At 45.1% G+C, this 19,242-nt stretch overlaps 1 protein-coding gene across 2 annotated transcripts in view; it reads left to right on the top strand.

The window, feature by feature from the left end:
- Positions 1-8,514: 8,514 nt before the first annotated feature.
- Positions 8,515-19,242, top strand: part of atf6 (activating transcription factor 6) — a 61,571-nt gene continuing 50,843 nt past the window's right edge. For both annotated transcript variants that reach the window (XM_083647770.1, XM_083647769.1), the window contains exons 1-6: positions 8,515-8,726; positions 11,446-11,522; positions 13,201-13,285; positions 14,132-14,289; positions 16,315-16,459; positions 17,586-17,777. In XM_083647770.1, coding sequence (XP_083503896.1) covers positions 8,621-8,726; positions 11,446-11,522; positions 13,201-13,285; positions 14,132-14,289; positions 16,315-16,459; positions 17,586-17,777 — 763 coding nt within the window. In that variant the 5' untranslated portion in view covers positions 8,515-8,620. The remainder of the gene's footprint in view (positions 8,727-11,445; positions 11,523-13,200; positions 13,286-14,131; positions 14,290-16,314; positions 16,460-17,585; positions 17,778-19,242) is intronic.

Below are 19,242 nucleotides of genomic sequence, written 5' to 3'. Positions count from 1 at the left end.
CAGCCTCCATTAGGCCCAGATAACGTATAAATTCATTAAAGTCAAAGAGGGACATTAAAATGGTCATTTGTCACATCTCTCTTTGTGTGTCCCTAATGGTGGCGCATGGTTCAAGGCATTCACATGATTTCGTTTCTCTCCCCCCCCTTCCCCTTTTCCTCAACAGCATTTTGGAGAGGAACGTGGGAACTGAGAAAAAAAGAATAAATGGCAAATGATGATAATAACAACAACAATAATAATAATAATAATAATAATAATACACTCAAAATTTAAAAAAAATCAACGTTAGTCTAATCTGTGAAATACAAATTGTGTTTTTGATACAAAAATGTCAGTTTTAGGAATTAGTATAGGTTATTATGCTGTTATAAGCTATTGTTATTGTTATAAGCTATTGTTTGGATTGTCTGTGACATTTGTAGCCTAAACAAAAGCATTTGAGTGTTGATTTGTTTTGCCTAAGCTGTTTTATTTTCCAGGCTATCCAATCCATCCATCAACTCCAAATTCCACCCTCCACCCCCAACACACACAAACACAAGCACACACACACACACACACAAACACAAGCACACACACACACACACACACACACACACACACACACACACACACACACACACACACAGGGAGAGACAGTCAATGAAGCTACCCTTTGCGCTAATCCCATTGTATTCACAGCACCATTCCAACCAAACAATGTGCTAAAGCCTAACCCTAAACCCAGCCTAAACCTGGTCCACCCGTTAGCAGAGCAGCAGCTAAACCTGGACCACCTGCTAGCACAGCAGCAGCTAAACCCAGGCTAAACCTGGTCCACCCGCTAGCACAGCAGCAGCTAAACCTGGTCCACCCGTTAGCCCAGCAGCAGCTAAACCTGGGCCACCCGCTAGCACAGCAGCAGCTACACCCAGCCTAAACCTGGGCCACCCGCTAGCATAGCAGCAGCTAAACCCAGGCTAAACCTGGTCCACCCGCTAGCACAGCAGCAGCTAAACCCAGGCTAAACCTGGTCCACCCGCTAGCACAGCAGCAGCTACACCCAGCCTAAACCTGGGCAAACCGCTAGCATAGCAGCAGCTAAACCCAGGCTAAACCTGGTCCACCCGCTAGCACAGCAGCAGCTAAACCCAGCCTAAACCTGGGCCACCCGCTAGCACAGCAGCTGGTAAACCTGGGCCACCCACTAGCACAGCAGCAGCTAAACCCAGCCTAAGCTTGGGCCACTGCTAGCATAGCAGCAGCTAAACCCAGCTTAAACCTGGGCCACCTGCTAGCACAGCAGCAGCTAAACCCAGGCTAAACCTGGTCCACCCGCTAGCACAGCAGCAGCTAAACCTGGTCCACCCATTAGCACAGCAGCAGCTAAACCTGGGCCACCCGCTAGCACAGCAGCAGCTAAACCCAGCCTAAATCTGGGCCACCCGCTAGCACAGCAGCTGCTAAACCTGGGCCACCCGCTATCACAGCAGCAGTTAAACCCAGCCTAAACCTGGGCCACCTGCTACCACAGCAGCAGCTAAACCCAGCTTAAACCTGGGCCACCCACTAGCACAGCAGCAGCTAAACCTGGGCCACCTGCTAGCACAGCAGCAGTTAAACCCAGCCTAAACCTGGGCCACCCGCTAGCACAGCAGCAGCTAAACCTGGGCCACCCACTAGCACAGCAGCAGCTAAACCCAGCCTAAGATTGGGCCACCTGCTAGCACACCAGCAGCTAAACCCAGCTTAAACCTGGGCCACCCGCTAGCACAGCAGCAGCTAAACCTGGGCCACCTGCTAGCACAGCAGCAGCTAAACCCAGCCTAAACCTGGGCCACCTGCTAGCACAGCAGCAGCTAAACCCAGCCTGAACCTGGGCCACCCGCTAGCACAGCAGCAGCTAAACCCACCTGCTAGCACAGCAGCAGCTAAACCCAGCCTGAACCTGGGCCACCCGCTAGCACAGCAGCAGCTAAACCCAGCCTGAACCTGCGCCACCCGCTAGCACAGCAGCAGCTAAACCCAGCCTGAACCTGCGCCACCTGCTAGCACAGCAGCAGCTAAATGCACAAACTTGAGCAGCCCACAGTCTTGGGCCTAAAACACTACTGTCTGCATGTGCACGACAATAACACATACAGCACAAAAACACGTGTGGCTGACACCCCACACCTCTCTCTCTCCCCACACCTCTCTCTCTCTCCCTCCCCCCCTCTCTCTCTTGTCTCCCCTCTCTCCTCTCTCTCTCTGTCTCTCTCTTGGCTCTTTTATTCTATCTTCTTCTTCTCCCCCCCCTCTCCCCTCTGTCTCTCTGTCTCTCTCTCACTCTCTCCCTACCCCTCTCTCTCTCTCTCTCTCTCCCTACCCCTCTCTCTCACTCCCTCTTCCTTTCTCTCCCCCCCCCCCCCCTCTCTCTCCCCTCTCCCCACCCCCTCTCTCTCCCTCCCTCCCTCCCTCTCCTCCTTTCCCTCTCTCTCTCCCCCTCTCTCTGGTTGGTTCTGGCTGCGTCGTCATGGGAGACGGCTCTCTCCATCTGCCTGTGCTGTCATTAGCCCACCTCCATCATGCCCCCCCCACTCCGCCTCCCCTCCCTCCCACCCTGGACCCTCTTCACCCCCCCTGACAGACCTGAGATGATAAGTGTTGTGTGTCTTTGTGTTGTGTGGATAAGACAAAGACACACAGGACCACAGCATCATCCATCTAGCAGCTCATCAATCTGCAGCAAACACACAAAAGATGAAATGTAGCCTTTTGGGAGGGAGGGCTCTCTCTTTGCACTTCTTTTCCACCTCTCTTGCTCTCTCTCTCGCTCTCTCTCTGTCTCTCTCTCGCCTCTCTCTCTCTCTCTCGCTCTCTCTCTCTCTCTGTCTCTCTCTTGCTCGCTCTCTCTCGCTCTCTCTCTCTCTCTCTCTCTCTCTCTCTCTCTGTTCACCAACAGTCTTATCCCTTGCCTGCCAGTCCAAATGTGAGGGGAAAGTGCTTAGGCAAGCATGTCAGAAATCGAAGTACTTTTTTAAGATAAATAAATAAATAAATAAATCTCTGTGCATGATAGCAATGACTTCTGAAATTTACATAATTCAGAGTTTAGCTGACTCTCTTCACCATGAGGAACTTACGCACAGTAGTCTACATTATTGCATATCCAGAACTGAAATTAACATTTTCATCAACTCGCTATATATGTGAAATGGCTTCAGAATGTATCCAGCCCATTACATTTTTCTGCAGTTAAAGTCATTTTTAGATTTGGAGAGGCAGATTGAAAACAGCTTGTCTCTCTGCCAACCTGTCTACTTGAACTGACAGGCTAACCAGCCTCTGCCAAATGTCCCAGTGTTTGTCTGGTGGCTATAGTGTTCATTTCAAGGCCTGGTCCAAATAAAGAACATCTTTTTGTTTCCCCTCCTCTCCACCTAATTAGTTTCACATCCTCTCACTGATGTGCAGTTTTTGTCTCACAGCATTGTCTCTGACAGCCTCATCAGGATTTGGGGGTCTTAATATTTGTATTTGTTTTCATTTGATAATTATTCAACAAGGCAAACCCAAATCTATTTTTCAAAAGAGACAGAGCCTATAGCCAAGAATGCAGCATCTTGACAAACATCAACATTGCAGACAAATAACATACAGCAATGTAGCCTACATTAAAAAAAAAATCATAAATATCATAAATATCATGCAGTTCTGACAAGCAGGTTTTAAAGTCCTGGAAACCATGACATCCCATGGATCGTAACAGACCGCCATGCAAATTTTCAAGCCAATCTAACCTGGGGTGGGCAGTAGGTGGTTTCCAGGACTTTGCAGGACTTTCCAGGTGGTTCCAAGACTGTCCAACCTGTCCGTGACCTTCCCCGGATCATAAGCCACCGCCACACACATTTTCATCCCAAACTGAGCTGGGGTATGGGCGTGCATAAAAGATACGCACAGAATGTTGGATGTGTGTGTGTATGTGTGTGTGTGTGTGTGTGTGTGTGTGTGTGTATATATATATATATATATATATATATATATATATATATATATATATATATATATATATATATATATATATATATATATACCGGTATATATATATGAGTAAATCTAATAAGAAAATCTAGGGTGTGTCTAATATGTATCAAAATTGTCCCAAATTGTACTTTGCCAACTCCACCTGCTGTCCCGGCCGTTGCTCCACCCCCTCTGCTGATCTGGGGAGAGTTGTAGACTAGCACATGATACATGTGCAGTCACCAACCTCTTCTTTTCACCTGACAGCGAGGGGTTTCACCGGCAGGACATAGCACATCAGAGGATCATGCAATTCCCCCAGATCCCCTCCCCCCTGAACCGGCTCCCCGATGACCAGAGGAGGCACTAGTAGTGCAACGACCAGGACACATACCATTAATCCAGTTTCGCACCCGCAGACACGGCCAATTGTGCCTGTATGGACGCTTGACCGGGGGCTCGAACTTGCAACCCTCGTGTTGGTAGGCAGGGAATTTACCGCTGCACTACCCGGACGCTCTAAATGATCGCCTTTCTGTTCCATCAGGGAGAATGAACAGAGCCATCAGTTATGCCGCAGAAGAATAGAAAACATATCAGCAGTTCCTATGGCAACACCATGTGACCAAAAAGCCCTGATCCATTTGAAGCAGATGTTGTGCGAAACATTCTGCCCATATCAGGTTAACCTGTTCATCTGCCTGCCGTGTGGATCTGGGTCTGCCCAGCAGATATGGAAAGTAACCGAGTACAAATACTTTGTGACTGTACTTAAGTAGGATTTTCAGGTATCTGTACCTTTACTGAGTATTTATTTTTCGGACAACTTTTTACTTTTACTCCCTACATTTGAACACAGATATCTGTACTTTCTACTCTGTACATTTTCAAAAGAGGCCATTTACTTTTGTTTTAATGCACGACAGACAAAAACAACGTAACATTGTTGGTCTCTCTCGTCTTGTGCTCTCCCTGTTAGGGTTGCTGTGAGACATGTGGATTTAGGTGCGGATACTTAATGTCCAAGACACACTTGGTAAACTGAAGTCTCGATAACTAGGAACGCTGTAGCACTTGATAGCTGAGTCTGCAAGTTCGAAGATGGAAACTGTGCAGAAGGTTGTCGTGAGGTTAATCTATGAACAACTGCAGAGGACTTGCAGAGCAAACCTTTATAGGTCCTGAATATGACATCACCTTGTGTTATGACATCATCAGTGAGACCATCAGAGAGGCATGATTTAAGACACTTGTGAATCATGACATCATCACCATCTGTGACATCATCAGTGATCTATGACATCATAGTAGGTATGATGACATCATCCTAACACTCACAGCTTTAAGTGCACCTTTTAATGTGGAAAAACCATATCACACAAATATTCTTATTATAGAAAACATATCAGCAGTTCCTATGGCAACAACATTCATCAAAGTATAGGTCTTTATCCATCTGATGGGCGACCGACATACACCTGTTACTGAGGAAGGATTAGGCCTGGCTAACATACACCTGTTACTGAGGAAGGATTAGGCCTGGCTAACATACACCTGCTACTGAGGAAGGATTAGGATTAGGCCCGGCCAACATACACCTGTTACTGAGGAAGGATTAGGCCCGGCCAACATACACCTGTTACTGAGGAAGGATTAGGCCTGGCTAACATACACCTGTTACTGAGGAAGGATTAGGCCTGGCTAACATACACCTGCTACTGAGGAAGGATTAGGCCTGGCTAACATACACCTGCTACTGAGGAAGGATTAGGATTAGGCCCGGCCAACATACACCTGTTACTGAGGAAGGATTAGGCCCGGCTAACATACACCTGTTACTGAGGAAGGATTAGGCTTGGCTGACATACACCTGTTACTGAGGAAGGATTAGGCCCGGCCGACATACACCTGTTAATGAGGAAGGATTAGGCCTGGCCGACATACACCTGTTACTGAGGAAGGATTAGGCCCGGCTAACATACACCTGTTACTGAGGAAGGATTAGGCCCGGCTGACATACACCTGTTACTGAGGAAGGATTAGGCCCGGCTAACATACCCGGCTAACATACACCTGTTACTGAGGAAGGATTAGGCCCGGCCGACATACACCTGTTACTGAGGAAAGATTAGGCCCGGCTAACATACACCTGTTACTGAGGAAGGATTAGGCCCGGCTAACATACACCTGTTACTGAGGAAGGATTAGGCCCGGCTAACATACACCTGTTACTGAGGAAGGATTAGGCCCGGCCGACATACAGTACATCTGTTCCTGTTTTTTTAGAACACCAATGTGACAGACTGTAATGTGCCATTTAAGAATCACAACCACAGTCTAAGAATATACCTAACAGAAGAGCAGGCTTCTTCTGTTACTCCATCAGTGTCTGTCTGATGACGGCCTATTTACAGATCGATGGATAGGAAGCTGTGTTATGGAATGCCAGCAACATGGACTGACAGACAGTTTCATCTTTCCAAGTGTGTCATATTTCATGACAGACATAGGCTGTGCACGGAACAGCATATGACCTATAATATCTGACAGTTAGTCTGTTGGCCTAAGAATAGTAGTGGTTTTTATTACTTAAATTAAACAGAACATAAATATTAGAGTAGTAACACATTAAAGCTTCAACTCACTTTCAAATGTGCTTCTTGATGTCCTGACGCTGATGGAGAAGCTTTGAAAAGAGATCAAAAGGTTAATTTAGGTGAAATAACGTGCCTTCTATAACTGAATGATGACATATTTGAGTTCATCCACTCACAAATACATTACTGGTATCGGCAATATATGCTGAGTGATGTAGCCTGGGGCGGCTCTAGCTCAGGAGGTAGAGCGGGTCGATTCCCGGCTCCTCCAGTCTGCATGTTGAAGTGTCCTTGGGCAAGATACTGAACCCCAAATTGCTCCCGTTGGTGTGCCAGCACCCTGCGTGGTAACCTGCCGCCATCGGTGTGTGAATGGGTGAATGTACCTACTGACTGTAAAGCGCTTTGGATAAAAGCGCTATATAAATGCAGGCCATTTACCATTTAGCCTAACTAACGCTACTGAGACCTAGGTTGTGACACGTGGTATGGTCTAGTACTGTGGTTCCCAAGCCTTTTTTCTGTGGACCCACTTTTAAAAGTGACAAACCATCGTGACCCAATTCACAACAGTCCTTATCTATAAATCATGAGAAGAGCAAATTTGTGCATAAATGAACGTCCCTGATCATTTTTATTGCCAGTTCCCCATCACCTTATTATCTTGAATAGGTAAACCAGCCATTTCGAAGAGATAGGCCTACGCGTTTGGTAAATCATAACATGTTATTGACAACATATACACGGAAAATACTTTATAAATGAGACCTAATAAATGCATGTAGGTGGAGTTAACGGGCTGTTTCATTGTTTATATTTCCTCTCAGTAAAACAATTTACAGATTTGAAATAAAAGACTGGGAGAAAGTCTGCAAATGTATTTGGTGACCCAAATGAAATCTCCTGCGACCCACCTGTGCGTCCCGACCCAGTCTTTGGGAAACAATGGTCTAGTACAAGGGTCAGGGGTCGGCAACCTTTTTGTTGAAGTGCCATTTTCAAATTTGCTTGTCAATCAGTGTGCACAAGGTTTTTTACCTGGAGGACCTGACCTCGTCTGTTTTTCACGCCAACATTTTCATCTGCTCTCTGCTGCTTTGGAATGCATGATGGAACTCAAGGAGGCTAACCAATCAGTGGCGGAGTAGCGTGGGCTACTGCAAAAGGCTGTGAAATAGGTAATTTGGCAAGGCATTTCTAAAGAATAAAATAAAATATAAAATTACTGGTTAACCCCTGTGCCAGAGGTGGCACCATTGATGTATTAAAAGGGGTGGCACTGTGCCTATAGGTTGTTTAAAAACACAAACGGATAAAATTAAAAACGCAAACAACAAAATAATGTGCAGGTAGAGACAGGAAACCATAGGTGGGCTTATACATGGGTCTCTACTCTACCTCAGAATGTCAAATAATAACAATAATCCAAAGCATACAATACAACAAACAAGATAAAGGAAACAAGAAAACAAATAAACAAGAAAAGAAAATCAACAGTAAAAAAGGAAAAATAACAAAAATTGAAAACAATGTGAGGTTTAGCTATGTATAATGTATGTGGGCTATATACTCATCAAAGTAACAGACTGTTATCCACGAAAGCCTGTCTTGCAAAAGCATCATAATTGGATATAATTCCATGGTTACAGTAAATCATATTTTTACTGAGTCAAGGTCAAGGCTACTTCAATGCTGGCTACGCCTTCCTCTGGAAGAGGTCAAATGTAGGCTACGTTACTGTTACACTAGTGAGCCCACGGCGTCTCTCTGCCACCTTGTGGCCTTTCTGGGCAACGCCACCTGTTTTAGTCAGTGTGCAGCATTGTGCAGTGGCTAATTTGGCCCTCTGTGACTCCCGTAGGTTTACGGTAAGCCAGACGTGTCCGTCCTTCACTGAATAATACTAGGAAGTCACGTTACACACAAACAGCAGCGAGCAGCAACATGAATAGATGTTAGACTTTTGAGCATTCCGTTGACTTACAGATCGACACTCTTTGTCTTTAATCAGTTACTGATGTATTCGAGGCAGAATGTCATCCCATTTAACATTACACTTGGAAAATCATCCACATCATCTTATCATGGATAACGTTAGTGAGCCTGGGTGCATCTCCATCGACCAGGGCGGCGAGTGGGGTAAGCAGCTTCCAGAAAGACCCACAGCTAAACTAACGTTGTTATGGATGTAACTTACCTGATAACGAGTAATTAATGTTCCCAGCAAGGCTGTGCTTTTAGATTCCTGCTATGCTAACATGTGCTAACTTAAACGTACAACACTACTCTAGCGGCTGAGCCTAACCATGACGAAGATGATGTAACATTTCGAGTAAATCGGGTAATATGCCAAATAAATAAATAAATAAAATGTCGCCTGTCATGACTGTAACCTAGCTGGCTATTGTAACGTTCTTTAGTTGTTTTCTTTTTCCAGCAGGTGTAATAACGTAGTTTTTGTTGTGAATGTAGCGTCAGTGAACGTTTTACAAACAAACAAAAGCTGATTCTTATTCTGATTCACACTTGACATGAAGTTATGTAACAATTCAGTATTGCCAAAGCAAGGTTAACAATTAAAGTTATTCATTTATAGTACTCAGACTTAGATATTCAATAGATGTGTAAACAAATAAGTAAATACAATAAAGTAAACAAGTCAAATCAATCCATAAGGGAGCAAGTGGGCTTTGTCTGTTTGTTTACATTTTTGTCCCACTGATGATGACATCAGTGACATCATTATTGACCAAAATCATCTTATGACATCACTGTCATAGGCACTGATGATGTCATAGGCATTGTGACATCATCAGTCACTCGAGCAATTGTGATGTTTTTATAAAAAAGGGAGAGGCAACGCCACGGCCTCTCAGAAATTTTGCGCTGTGCATGCCAATAGAGCAGGCGAGGCCACACAGCAGCTGAGCTGCGGGCCAGGCCACACAGCGGCCGAGCTGCGTACAGTATGCCAACTGCAGGGCCAGCTCAGCAAGCTGCAGGGCGCGCATCATCATCACCATCAGTCAGTATATAAATGGGAGCAGAGCATCTGTCTGTCTATTTCTCTGTCCCACTGTGATTGTCCCACTGTGACATCATCAGTGATGTCATAAATCCCACTGTGACATCATCAGTGATGTCATAAATCCCACTGTGACATCGAGCTGCGAATGCAAGCTACAGGGCCAGCTTGGCGAGCTGCAGGACCCGGGCGAGCCTAGGAATCGAGCGCTCCCTAGTCTTCTATCTATATAAAAGGGAGCAATTGGACTTTGTCTGTTTGTTTCAATTTTTGTCCCACTGATGATGTTACAATCTCTACATCATCAGTGATGTCATCATCAATGACATCATTATTGACCAAAATCATCTTATGACATCCCTGATGATATCATAAGCATTGTGACATCATCAGTCACTCGAGCAATTGTGATGTTTTTTTTATAATAATAAAAGGGAGAGGCAACGGCCTCTGAGCAATTGTGCGTTGCGCATGCCAATAAAGCAGGTGAGGCCACGCAGCAGCTGAGCTGCGGGAGAGGCCACGCAGCGGCCAAGCTGCGTATGCGAGCTGCAGGGCGGGCGAGCCCACGCAGCGGGCGAGCCTAGGAATCGAGTGCCTAGTTTCTATAAATGTGACAATGTCTGAGTGAAAGGCTGATGAAAGTAGAGAAGGTAACCACTGCGCTCAGACAGGTGCGTAGTCCAATATAGAAATGTCACAAATAAATGAAAAAGATGGGGACCGCACTCAAGGAATATCGTTTTTAATTTTCTTTTTCTTTAGCAACAAAACGTTTTCGGCCGTCCGGCCTTCATCAGTGTGAGTGAAAGGCTGAGACATATTTGGCTGCAGTAGTGGCACAGTAGCCTGGGGAACCTGACAAATGTGCCAGTTAGCTCATGTTTCATTTCCTGTTGCAATAGACTATTTGCACAACTCCACTACTTCCTGAAATGAGTAGGACATCTTGGTTAGGGTTAGGGTTAGGGTTAGGGTTGTCCTGTCCTACACTATTGGATGAACTGATTAATGTCAGGTGTGCCTGACTGCTGCAGTCACAACAACAGTGATCAGGTGTAGTCTATTCACATCTGCAGTGCAAATGCAATGTAATGTGAATGAGTGTGGCGATGCCAGGCTAGTGGCACACTCATTTTCCTCTCCAATAATGTGTTGGAATTTTTCATTTGTTTGGCTGTTTTCAAAATCTGTGCACATTGTTTTGAATTTGGGGAGGACACCTCTATGAGGTTACCAGGTCTGCCAGTGTCGTCGGTTTATATCAAACGGTTACATTTGCAGCTTTTCTGCAATATGCCAAGACACAGTAGAATAAGAGCCATAACGTTACATGAATTCAAACGCATGTTATTAAGAGATGTGCATAACTTGTGTGTGCATCAGTTGGTCATTATCAGTTAGTTTATTCCTCGATCTATAATTTCTCAACTCTTATTTTCACAAGTCGTAATTGGCATCTTGGTAAATGGACTGCATTTATATAGCGCTTTTATCCAAAGCACTTTACAATGTGCATTGTGCCTACATTCACCCATTCACACGCCGAGGGCGGCCAGCTGCCACACAGGGTGCTGGCACAGCCATCGGGAGCAATTTGGGGTTCAGTGTCTTGCCCAAGCACAGTTCGACATGCGGACTGGAGGAGCCGGGGATCGAAACACCAACCTTCCGATTAGTGGACAACCTGCTCTACCTCCTGAGCCACAGCCGCCCCACGGCTTATCCCAGATAAACCCCTGTTTATCTTGAATAAACTGTGATTTCTACCAAGTGAAATCAGAGTGAGGAACTTACTGTGTTGCGTGCTGCTGTGTCCTCTTCTCTCCACAGACATCAGCCTGTTTGATGAGTTGGACAACCTGGGAGATGCAGACGACCTTCTGGAGGCTCTGGCGAATGCTGGCTATGTAAGTGACTCATCATACTGAATGCTGGCTATGTAAGTGTCTCATCATACTTTCACTCCTGAAGTCCTAATCCTCATAACATGAAGAATGGCCAACAGTAATCCTGTCAATCAGAATCACTCACTTTATTTGTCTAGTACAATACATGTACAGTAAATGTACCGTACTGTGCACAAGTCTTAGACTCCCAGGTTTTTATTTTATTTATAGTGATGTTTATTAATTATTTTCTGCATTAGTGTGTCAGTAGACCGCTCTTAACTCATTGAGTGCCAAGGACGTCGATCGACGTCAAATGCGTTTTTTGACGGTGGGACGTGGATCAAAGCCTCAGGCATCTCCTGTACAAATATTGTAGCTATTGAAGGTGTATAACCTATTTTACGGACTCATTAGGTGGCGACAGTGCTCTCCAGATTAGAGAAAGGTCCGGAAAACAGCAGGGAAAAAGCCCTGTGATGAAAAAGAAACCGCTCATGCTGCAGCCAGAGCCATATAGATTGCTCTGTCTGGAGCTGACGTTGGCTGCGAACAGCAGTCAATCCGCGCCCACAACTGAGCCTCTCTGTCTCTGCTGTATAGTTTCTCCACACGATTAGCCGCCAGAAAAGCAGCACCCGACGCCGAAGGGCCAAAGCATTCTCAGCAGTCCGGTTTGGCTCTTCCGTGTCGCGCTGGGAGCCGGCGCACAAAAACGGAGGCTCCGAAAATAGACTGGGTGCGTGTTAGGCTGTGTGTTAGTGTGGGGAGGAGTTTGCAGCTGAGGGGGGGGAGAGGGGGGTGGGGCACGCAGGCACCACACAACTACACCACGTCACTACATCAGAAAATATTATCTTCAGAGTCAGTGAATGTGCTTGAAATGCTTAATTTCACAAAAGGCGGAATAACTCAGCTTCTAATTTGAAACGCCTGTATTTGCTCAAAACGACCTATCTTCTCCGGCTCATAACTAAAGAACGGAAAATGGTATCAATAAACTTTTTTTTGCTGATGATACAATAGAGTCAGCTCGTTCTTGGTGCGTGTTCGGTGTTTACATAGTAATATCACACAATATTCTGTGGGCCTCGAGAAATCACTGAAAACGCTCTGAAACTCTGGCACTGGGAGCGTCCGTTCTCCAAAAGTGGCTGGCACTCAATGAGTTAATAGCAATTGTCTTATGTTTATCAACTTTTCATTTAGCCAAATTATTTTTTAAATCATCTCCACTTTACTCCAGGCTATGGTCCATTGATGGAAGCCTTTGCAGTATATAATGACATTATGTGACATTAATGTCACATCATGCAACACTGTTTGGATGTCACCTGCAATTACCACTCATTGCCATAGGTGTCACCCAAGAGAACACAGCTGAAATCTGAGAGATCACTTTAAACTCAGAACAAAACAAAACAAAATCTCAAGTGACCCAAATCATCTTCGGTAGTATTAAATTGTGTCTGGTGTAATCATATCCCCCCCCTTCCGCCTGAAATTTTAGGCGACCCTATTTGAATTCCAGGCGACCCCAGTTAGGGTCGCGACCCTAAGGTTGGGAACCACTGCCCTAGGGGTACCCTACCCTAGTACCCTAGTTTGGGAAGCACTGGCCTACAGTATGGATTTGAAACAGTCTCTCTTGTCTCCTGATGAGCTCCAGTGTTTGAACAGTGTGTGTCTGCTTCCTCAGGCCGCTGAGGGTCCTGTCCTGGACTTCGATATGGACCTGCCTCTCAGTCTCTGGAATGGAACAGACGCAGGCAGCAGCTGCACAGGTACAGTAACGCACTCTGTTGGCTCTGTGTTAGCACGGCAGTGTTAGCATGGCAGTGTTAGCATGGTAGTGTAACCCATTGATTAGGTTTGGTTTCATGGAACTGGCTGTAGGGCTGCCGCCATATTGACTTTTTCCATAATGCACAAATTAGCGGAGCAAATCAGACCTTCTCGGTAACGGTTGGCATTCTAGCCACACAGTCGACAAGCACGCATTCATGATTGAAAAACAGACAACATAGGAAGTGCAGAAGGGGACCGACTCTGCAACCAAATACTTCCACTTGTTGCTGTCGAGGCTGTATGTCTTCACTCTGGCAAAGGCATCAGATTTCTTGCCACAAACGCGACACACAGCCTCCTCCAAATTCTTTGGCTTTTCCGTCTCCATCGTGCAGAGAGCCGAAATGCTCCGAAACGGGAGAAGTAACGTTGGTTTTCGCCACAAGAGCCGCCATGTTTTCAGTGCGGCCAGGCGGCCAGCAGATCAAAGCACTTTCTCCGCTCACGTTATGATCTATTATTATGATTATCGTTAGCATGAGCCAGCAAGATGAGTCAATTGTGTGATTTCACTTGGATTTCAATGACTAGAAGTTAGCCCAAGGAGAGAATGTAGTCACTATATTGTCGTGCATAATTGGTAATATAGCTTTCACTCTGTCCTGTTATCTCCCCATCTACATGATCTACTTTGCTGCGTCTGGGCTCACATCTTTGGGCCGCTGCACGCAGCCTACGCGCTTTTGACGTTGTAGCATGTTTTCCACATGACCCACATCAGCGCGTCTTGATGAGCCTCCATATACGACTGTTTCCTGTGTCTTTGTCCTTGTCCACCCCAGATGGCGAGTTGATGTCCCCAGCCCACACCCTGAGCTCCGCCCTCTCTCTGTCACCAGCCCACACCCTGAGCTCTGCCCCCTCTCTGTCACCTGACCACACTCTGAGCTCCACCCCCTCTCCTGCCTCAGTGGACGCCTTGTCACCTTACTCCTTATCAGTAAGTCACAGCCTTGCTTGCCTTCCCTCTCCAGCTCAAGTCTGCACTGTTTGACGCGTCTTTTTCATGCAAATGTGATCTGTCATTTTGGGTTGCCATTTGTTTTGTGTGCTAGTTTGCATGTGAGCAGACATGGGAAGTAACTAAGCACAAATACTGACCCTACGGCGCTATAGGAGGCGCGTCAGACAGAAATGTCTAGCAGGCAATAACACCCACCTGTACAAGAAAATGTTAAAGCAGCTACGAGCAAGATTTTCGATTGTTATTAAACAGTATAATTATAATATTGATGCATCACATCTTACCTATAATAGTAGCTGAGACCAAAGCCGTGTGAATCGGAGATTGCTCTCTTGATGATTATAGAGTCTGTGTCTGTCTACCGGCGGGCCAGATAAACCCGGAAGTGAAACGAAAAGACTAATCGTCAAGACAACACTGGCCGATTCACTCGGGGTTCAAGCGAGACTACTCCGCGTTGGTCTCGTCTACTATTAGAGGTAAGATGTGATGCATCAATATCAAATTTAGACTGTTTAATAACAATCGAAAATCTTGCTCGTAGCTGCTTTAAATGAAAAATTACTTTTGAACTATTTTAGATAACCATCACTGGTCATAGAGTGCACCTATGTAACAATGTATGTTAAATAACCAACATATGTTTTGTAGATCTTCAATAAAAAACAATTGTTGCACTGCGGGTGAGCCTAGGAATCACCTACCAGGGTTATTCTTGAGTTTCAGTTAGCCTTGCAAAAAGAAACAGCCGGTAGAAATACTTTTTACTTAGAAACTTTTTTTGATTATTTTTTTTACTTTTACTTGACTGAACAAGTTTAATCAGTGCTTCTACTTTTACCAGTCTTTTTTTTCCTCTCTTTTATTTTTTACAAACTGTAAATGTGTGTATTTTTCCAATCTCTGCATGTGATTATTTACATATGTGCCCATTTTGGAGCGCAGTTGGAAAAAAAACTTCCAGATGGTGTCCAAGGATTCTTTGGCAGCTGCTCTTTACTTTTGGACACACACACACACACACACACACACACACACACACACACACACACACACACACACACACACGGACACGCACACCTGAGACACTTAATAACAAATGCCTTACACACCTTGTCAAACTAATTATTCGCTGTCCATCTGAGTTATGCCCCGCCCCCTCGTTAAAAAGGCTGCTGACAACTTCAGCCACATTAGCATAATGTAGCAGGCAGCTGTTTTCACAGCGTGTCAAAACGAGGACAAAGGTTACGTCTTGGTCTCTGTTACCTGGATCACCTGACTCAAGCCAAGGACACCTTGGCGTGCTACACACTCTTTGCATATTGACAAGGGCGTTGGACGCACGATATCCAATTTGGTGGACGTTTTTACAGTGAGCACATACATGATTAAAAATGGGTGGCTTCCGTAGGGCTGCGTGATATTGACCAAAAATAATATCTTTGTATTTTTTTGGCTGAATGTCGATACACAATCTGTATCTCGGTATTTTTTAAGTCAAAGCCACAATGGAGGGCTGGGCGATATGGACAAAATCAAATATCACAATATTTTTTACCATCAATATCGATATGGTGACAATATTGGTGCTTTCACAAAATATTTTCAGATTTATATTTTTGATCAGTAATCCTCAGCAATGTAGATAAAATGACTAAGTGGGTAAAGGTAAATAATAGAACAGCTAGAACAGCCTGGTAAGTGCAGAACATGACTCACGTTACTGTAATGCAGCCTTTAGAACCAGGAAAAGATTACACTTTATGCCATATTATGACCATATCCAACATCTAAGACACTATGTATCCTGGAACCTGGCACCTGTTAGCCTTCACAAATGCATCAATATTAGGTGTCAAATCCCAAGCTTGAAAAATTTCCACACTTTGCAAAGTCATCCGGTGGGCCGGATTGGACCCTTTGACGGGCCGGTTCTGCCCCCCGCGCCGTATGTTTGACCCCTCTGACCTAAGCAACCTCCTCTGCTTCTTCCTCCAGGACGAGGCTCTGTCTCCACAGTCCCAGCCCTCTCCCGTCTCAGTCTGCTCCCAGTCCAGCGGCTTCTCCGAAGCCCCTCCACCCCCCAGGAGAGAAGCCCCTCCACCGGCCAGGAGAGCCCCCAAGAGGAGCAGCCAAGCCAGGGGTGAGACCACCTGCACCCACACCTCAGCTCGCTCTTCCACCATCAATAGTTTTGTGCTTTGTGTGTAAAAGGATACAGGGTTTGTAGAAAGTCTTGGACGTTTGGAAAATGCTTGATTTTAACCTGAAATGAGACGATCCTGCGCTTGTCATTTATTGTCTCCTGGCGTCTCACACAAGACGCGGAGCGGACATTCGAGTGGACCGGAGCTGCATTGACTGACATGGGCCCCCGAAATGAAAAGGGACATTTTTCTGTTCACCTCCGCTCCACTCCGCGTCATGAGGGAGACCATCTGCTCTCCGCTCTGAAAATGCTTGAAAACTGAAAACTAAAAACTTGAATTTTGCTGTTAAAAAGCTGTACGAAAATTCTCTAGAGGAGAACAAAGATAGACAGAAGTGATCTGTCATAAGAAGAAATTACAGTTTTTCTTGAAAAAACTGAAAATGTGCATGCCTGACTATTTGTCTAGTCAAGTGTTAACTATATACTGAACAACTGTGTCATAACCACGAGCTCACGAGTTCCATTTGAAGGCAGCATAACACATTGGGGACGGCTTATGGACGTGACATGAACATTCAGTTCATTGCAAACAGCTCTGGTGGACATTCCTGCAGTCAGCGTGCCGATCGCACGCTCCCCTCACAACTTGTGACATCTGTGTCATTGTGATTTGTGATCAAACTGCACATTTTAGAGTGACCTTTTATTGTGAGCAGCCCCAGACACACCTGTGCAATAACGACGCTGTTTAATGCACATCTGGATTTGGCACACCTGTCAGGTGGATGGATTATCTTGGCCAAGGAGAAGTGCTCACTAACCTGATTTAAACACATTTGTGAATTCAGTTGGAGAGAAATAAGCATTTTGTCTGCATAGAAAAGGTTTTTGATTTTTAATTTCACCTTGTGAAAAATGGGAACAAAAACGAAAGTGTTGCGTTTCATATTTTTGTTCATTATATTATATATTATATATTATATATGTGGTTATACTGTTTCATAGCAACTGTAAATGCAAATTACTCCATCTATAACCAGTTTGTGAGTTGTGAGTCATACTGGTATGTATACCTTGCTGCTACCCCCCCCCCCCCCCCCCCCCCCTTCCCCCGCAGCCAAACCAGCTCAGCCAGTCAAGAGGCCCATCCAGCTTGGCCCCACTAAGGTCCTCATACAGCCCAAGCCAGTGCTCACAGTGCCCTTTGGCCAGGCAACAGCTAAGACCATCATCATCCAGCCCCTACAAGCCACTGTGCTGCCTGTGGTCAAACCAGTTCCGGTCAGCATCCAGCCGGCGCCCCCTCCAGGTCAGAGCTCGCACTGCACCACTTTGCCCTTCATAGAGAGCCAAAGTCACGCCCACGTCCGGGTTTGGCATATGAACCATTTATTTTTCCATAGACATTTAGTCAAATGCTTTTAAAAATAGTTTCGCTTGGTCAAACCAAGCGATTCAGCTATATTCAGAATCAGGCGAGACCATAGAACATTTCACTTGGACCAAAACTATTTTCTCTCCTCCTCTCTGTCCTCTCCCCTCTCTCACATTCCCACTGCTCTCCTTCCCCTGCGCCCTCCCACCTCTCCACATTTCCTATTTTCTCCCCACCTCCCCCCTCTCCTCCCTCCTCCCTCTCCCTCCCTCCTCCACTCTCCTGCTTTCTTCAAATGTTCAAATGTTATCTTTATTCTGTATATTCTTGTTACTGTGTGTTAGCTAGAATCAGCTAGACATACTTTCTGTGAAGCCCTCTGAGACATGCTTGTGAATTAGGGCTATATAAATAAACTTGACTTGACTTGACTTGACTATTTTTATAAGCATTTTACGAAATGTCAATGGTAAGTAAAATGGCGGATGAAATCCCTTGGTTTGTATGCAAGTGGGCGACTGGGCGTGACTTTGGCTCGCTATGGACCTTTTTCCACATCACTCAGTTTGTGTCTAAAAGGCAGGAAGTAACACAGGTGCAAGCAAAACACTAATGAGGGTTTCCAACTTCCAGTCCATAGGTGTTCCAGTGCCGGGGCCCTTGTTAATGTTTTGGTTGCACCTGTGTTACAAGTATTATTCCTGATTCTTAGGAATTTAGAGAGGAGATGTCACTGGTCAAGTTTGCAGGGTATCCACGGGGTCTTGAAAAGTATTGAAAGATGATGAATCAATTTAGGGAAAATTAAGGCCCTTAAAAAGTCTTAATCGCCATTTAATGAGGTATTACATTGTGTAGCTATTGTACTGATTGTGATAAATGGACATATGATATCGTCTCATATCGATTGCAGACCCCTGAATTGAAACAAATCGTGGCAGACTTTGTGATATCAGCAAATATCGTATCTTTGTCCAAATAATCTATATAATATCGTATCATGATGACACTTGTTGTGATTTACACCCCTATCGCTGATGTGAGGAAAGTGGCGTTGAGGTCTTGAAATCTATTGAAAGGATCTTAAAAAAGGTCTTAAAAGGTATTGAATTTAACTTCAGGATGTTTGTTTTTGAAGTGAAATTGGTTTGTTGCTTACTGATGATGTTGCTTCCTTGTCTTGGCCAGCAGAGGGCGCTTTAACCCTATGTTTTGCCCATCATTGTGCTTCAGTCTTCTTGGTCTCAGTTTGATCACCCTCAATCGGCCTCTATTTGAGAACATTAGAAGTAATTTATATGAGTGTATAGGTCATTGATTTTAAAACAGGTCTGTAGGTAATTCTGCTTCAAGTTCAAGTGTTTATTTTCTCATATGCTTTTATAAACCCTTGTATGCT

Source organism: Poromitra crassiceps, assembly GCF_964638095.1.
Source record: "Poromitra crassiceps genome assembly, chromosome: 12".
Classification (NCBI taxonomy): Eukaryota; Metazoa; Chordata; class Actinopteri; order Beryciformes; family Melamphaidae; genus Poromitra; species Poromitra crassiceps.
Note: the sequence above shows the minus strand (reverse complement) of the source record. Positions and strands in the feature narration are given on the sequence as shown.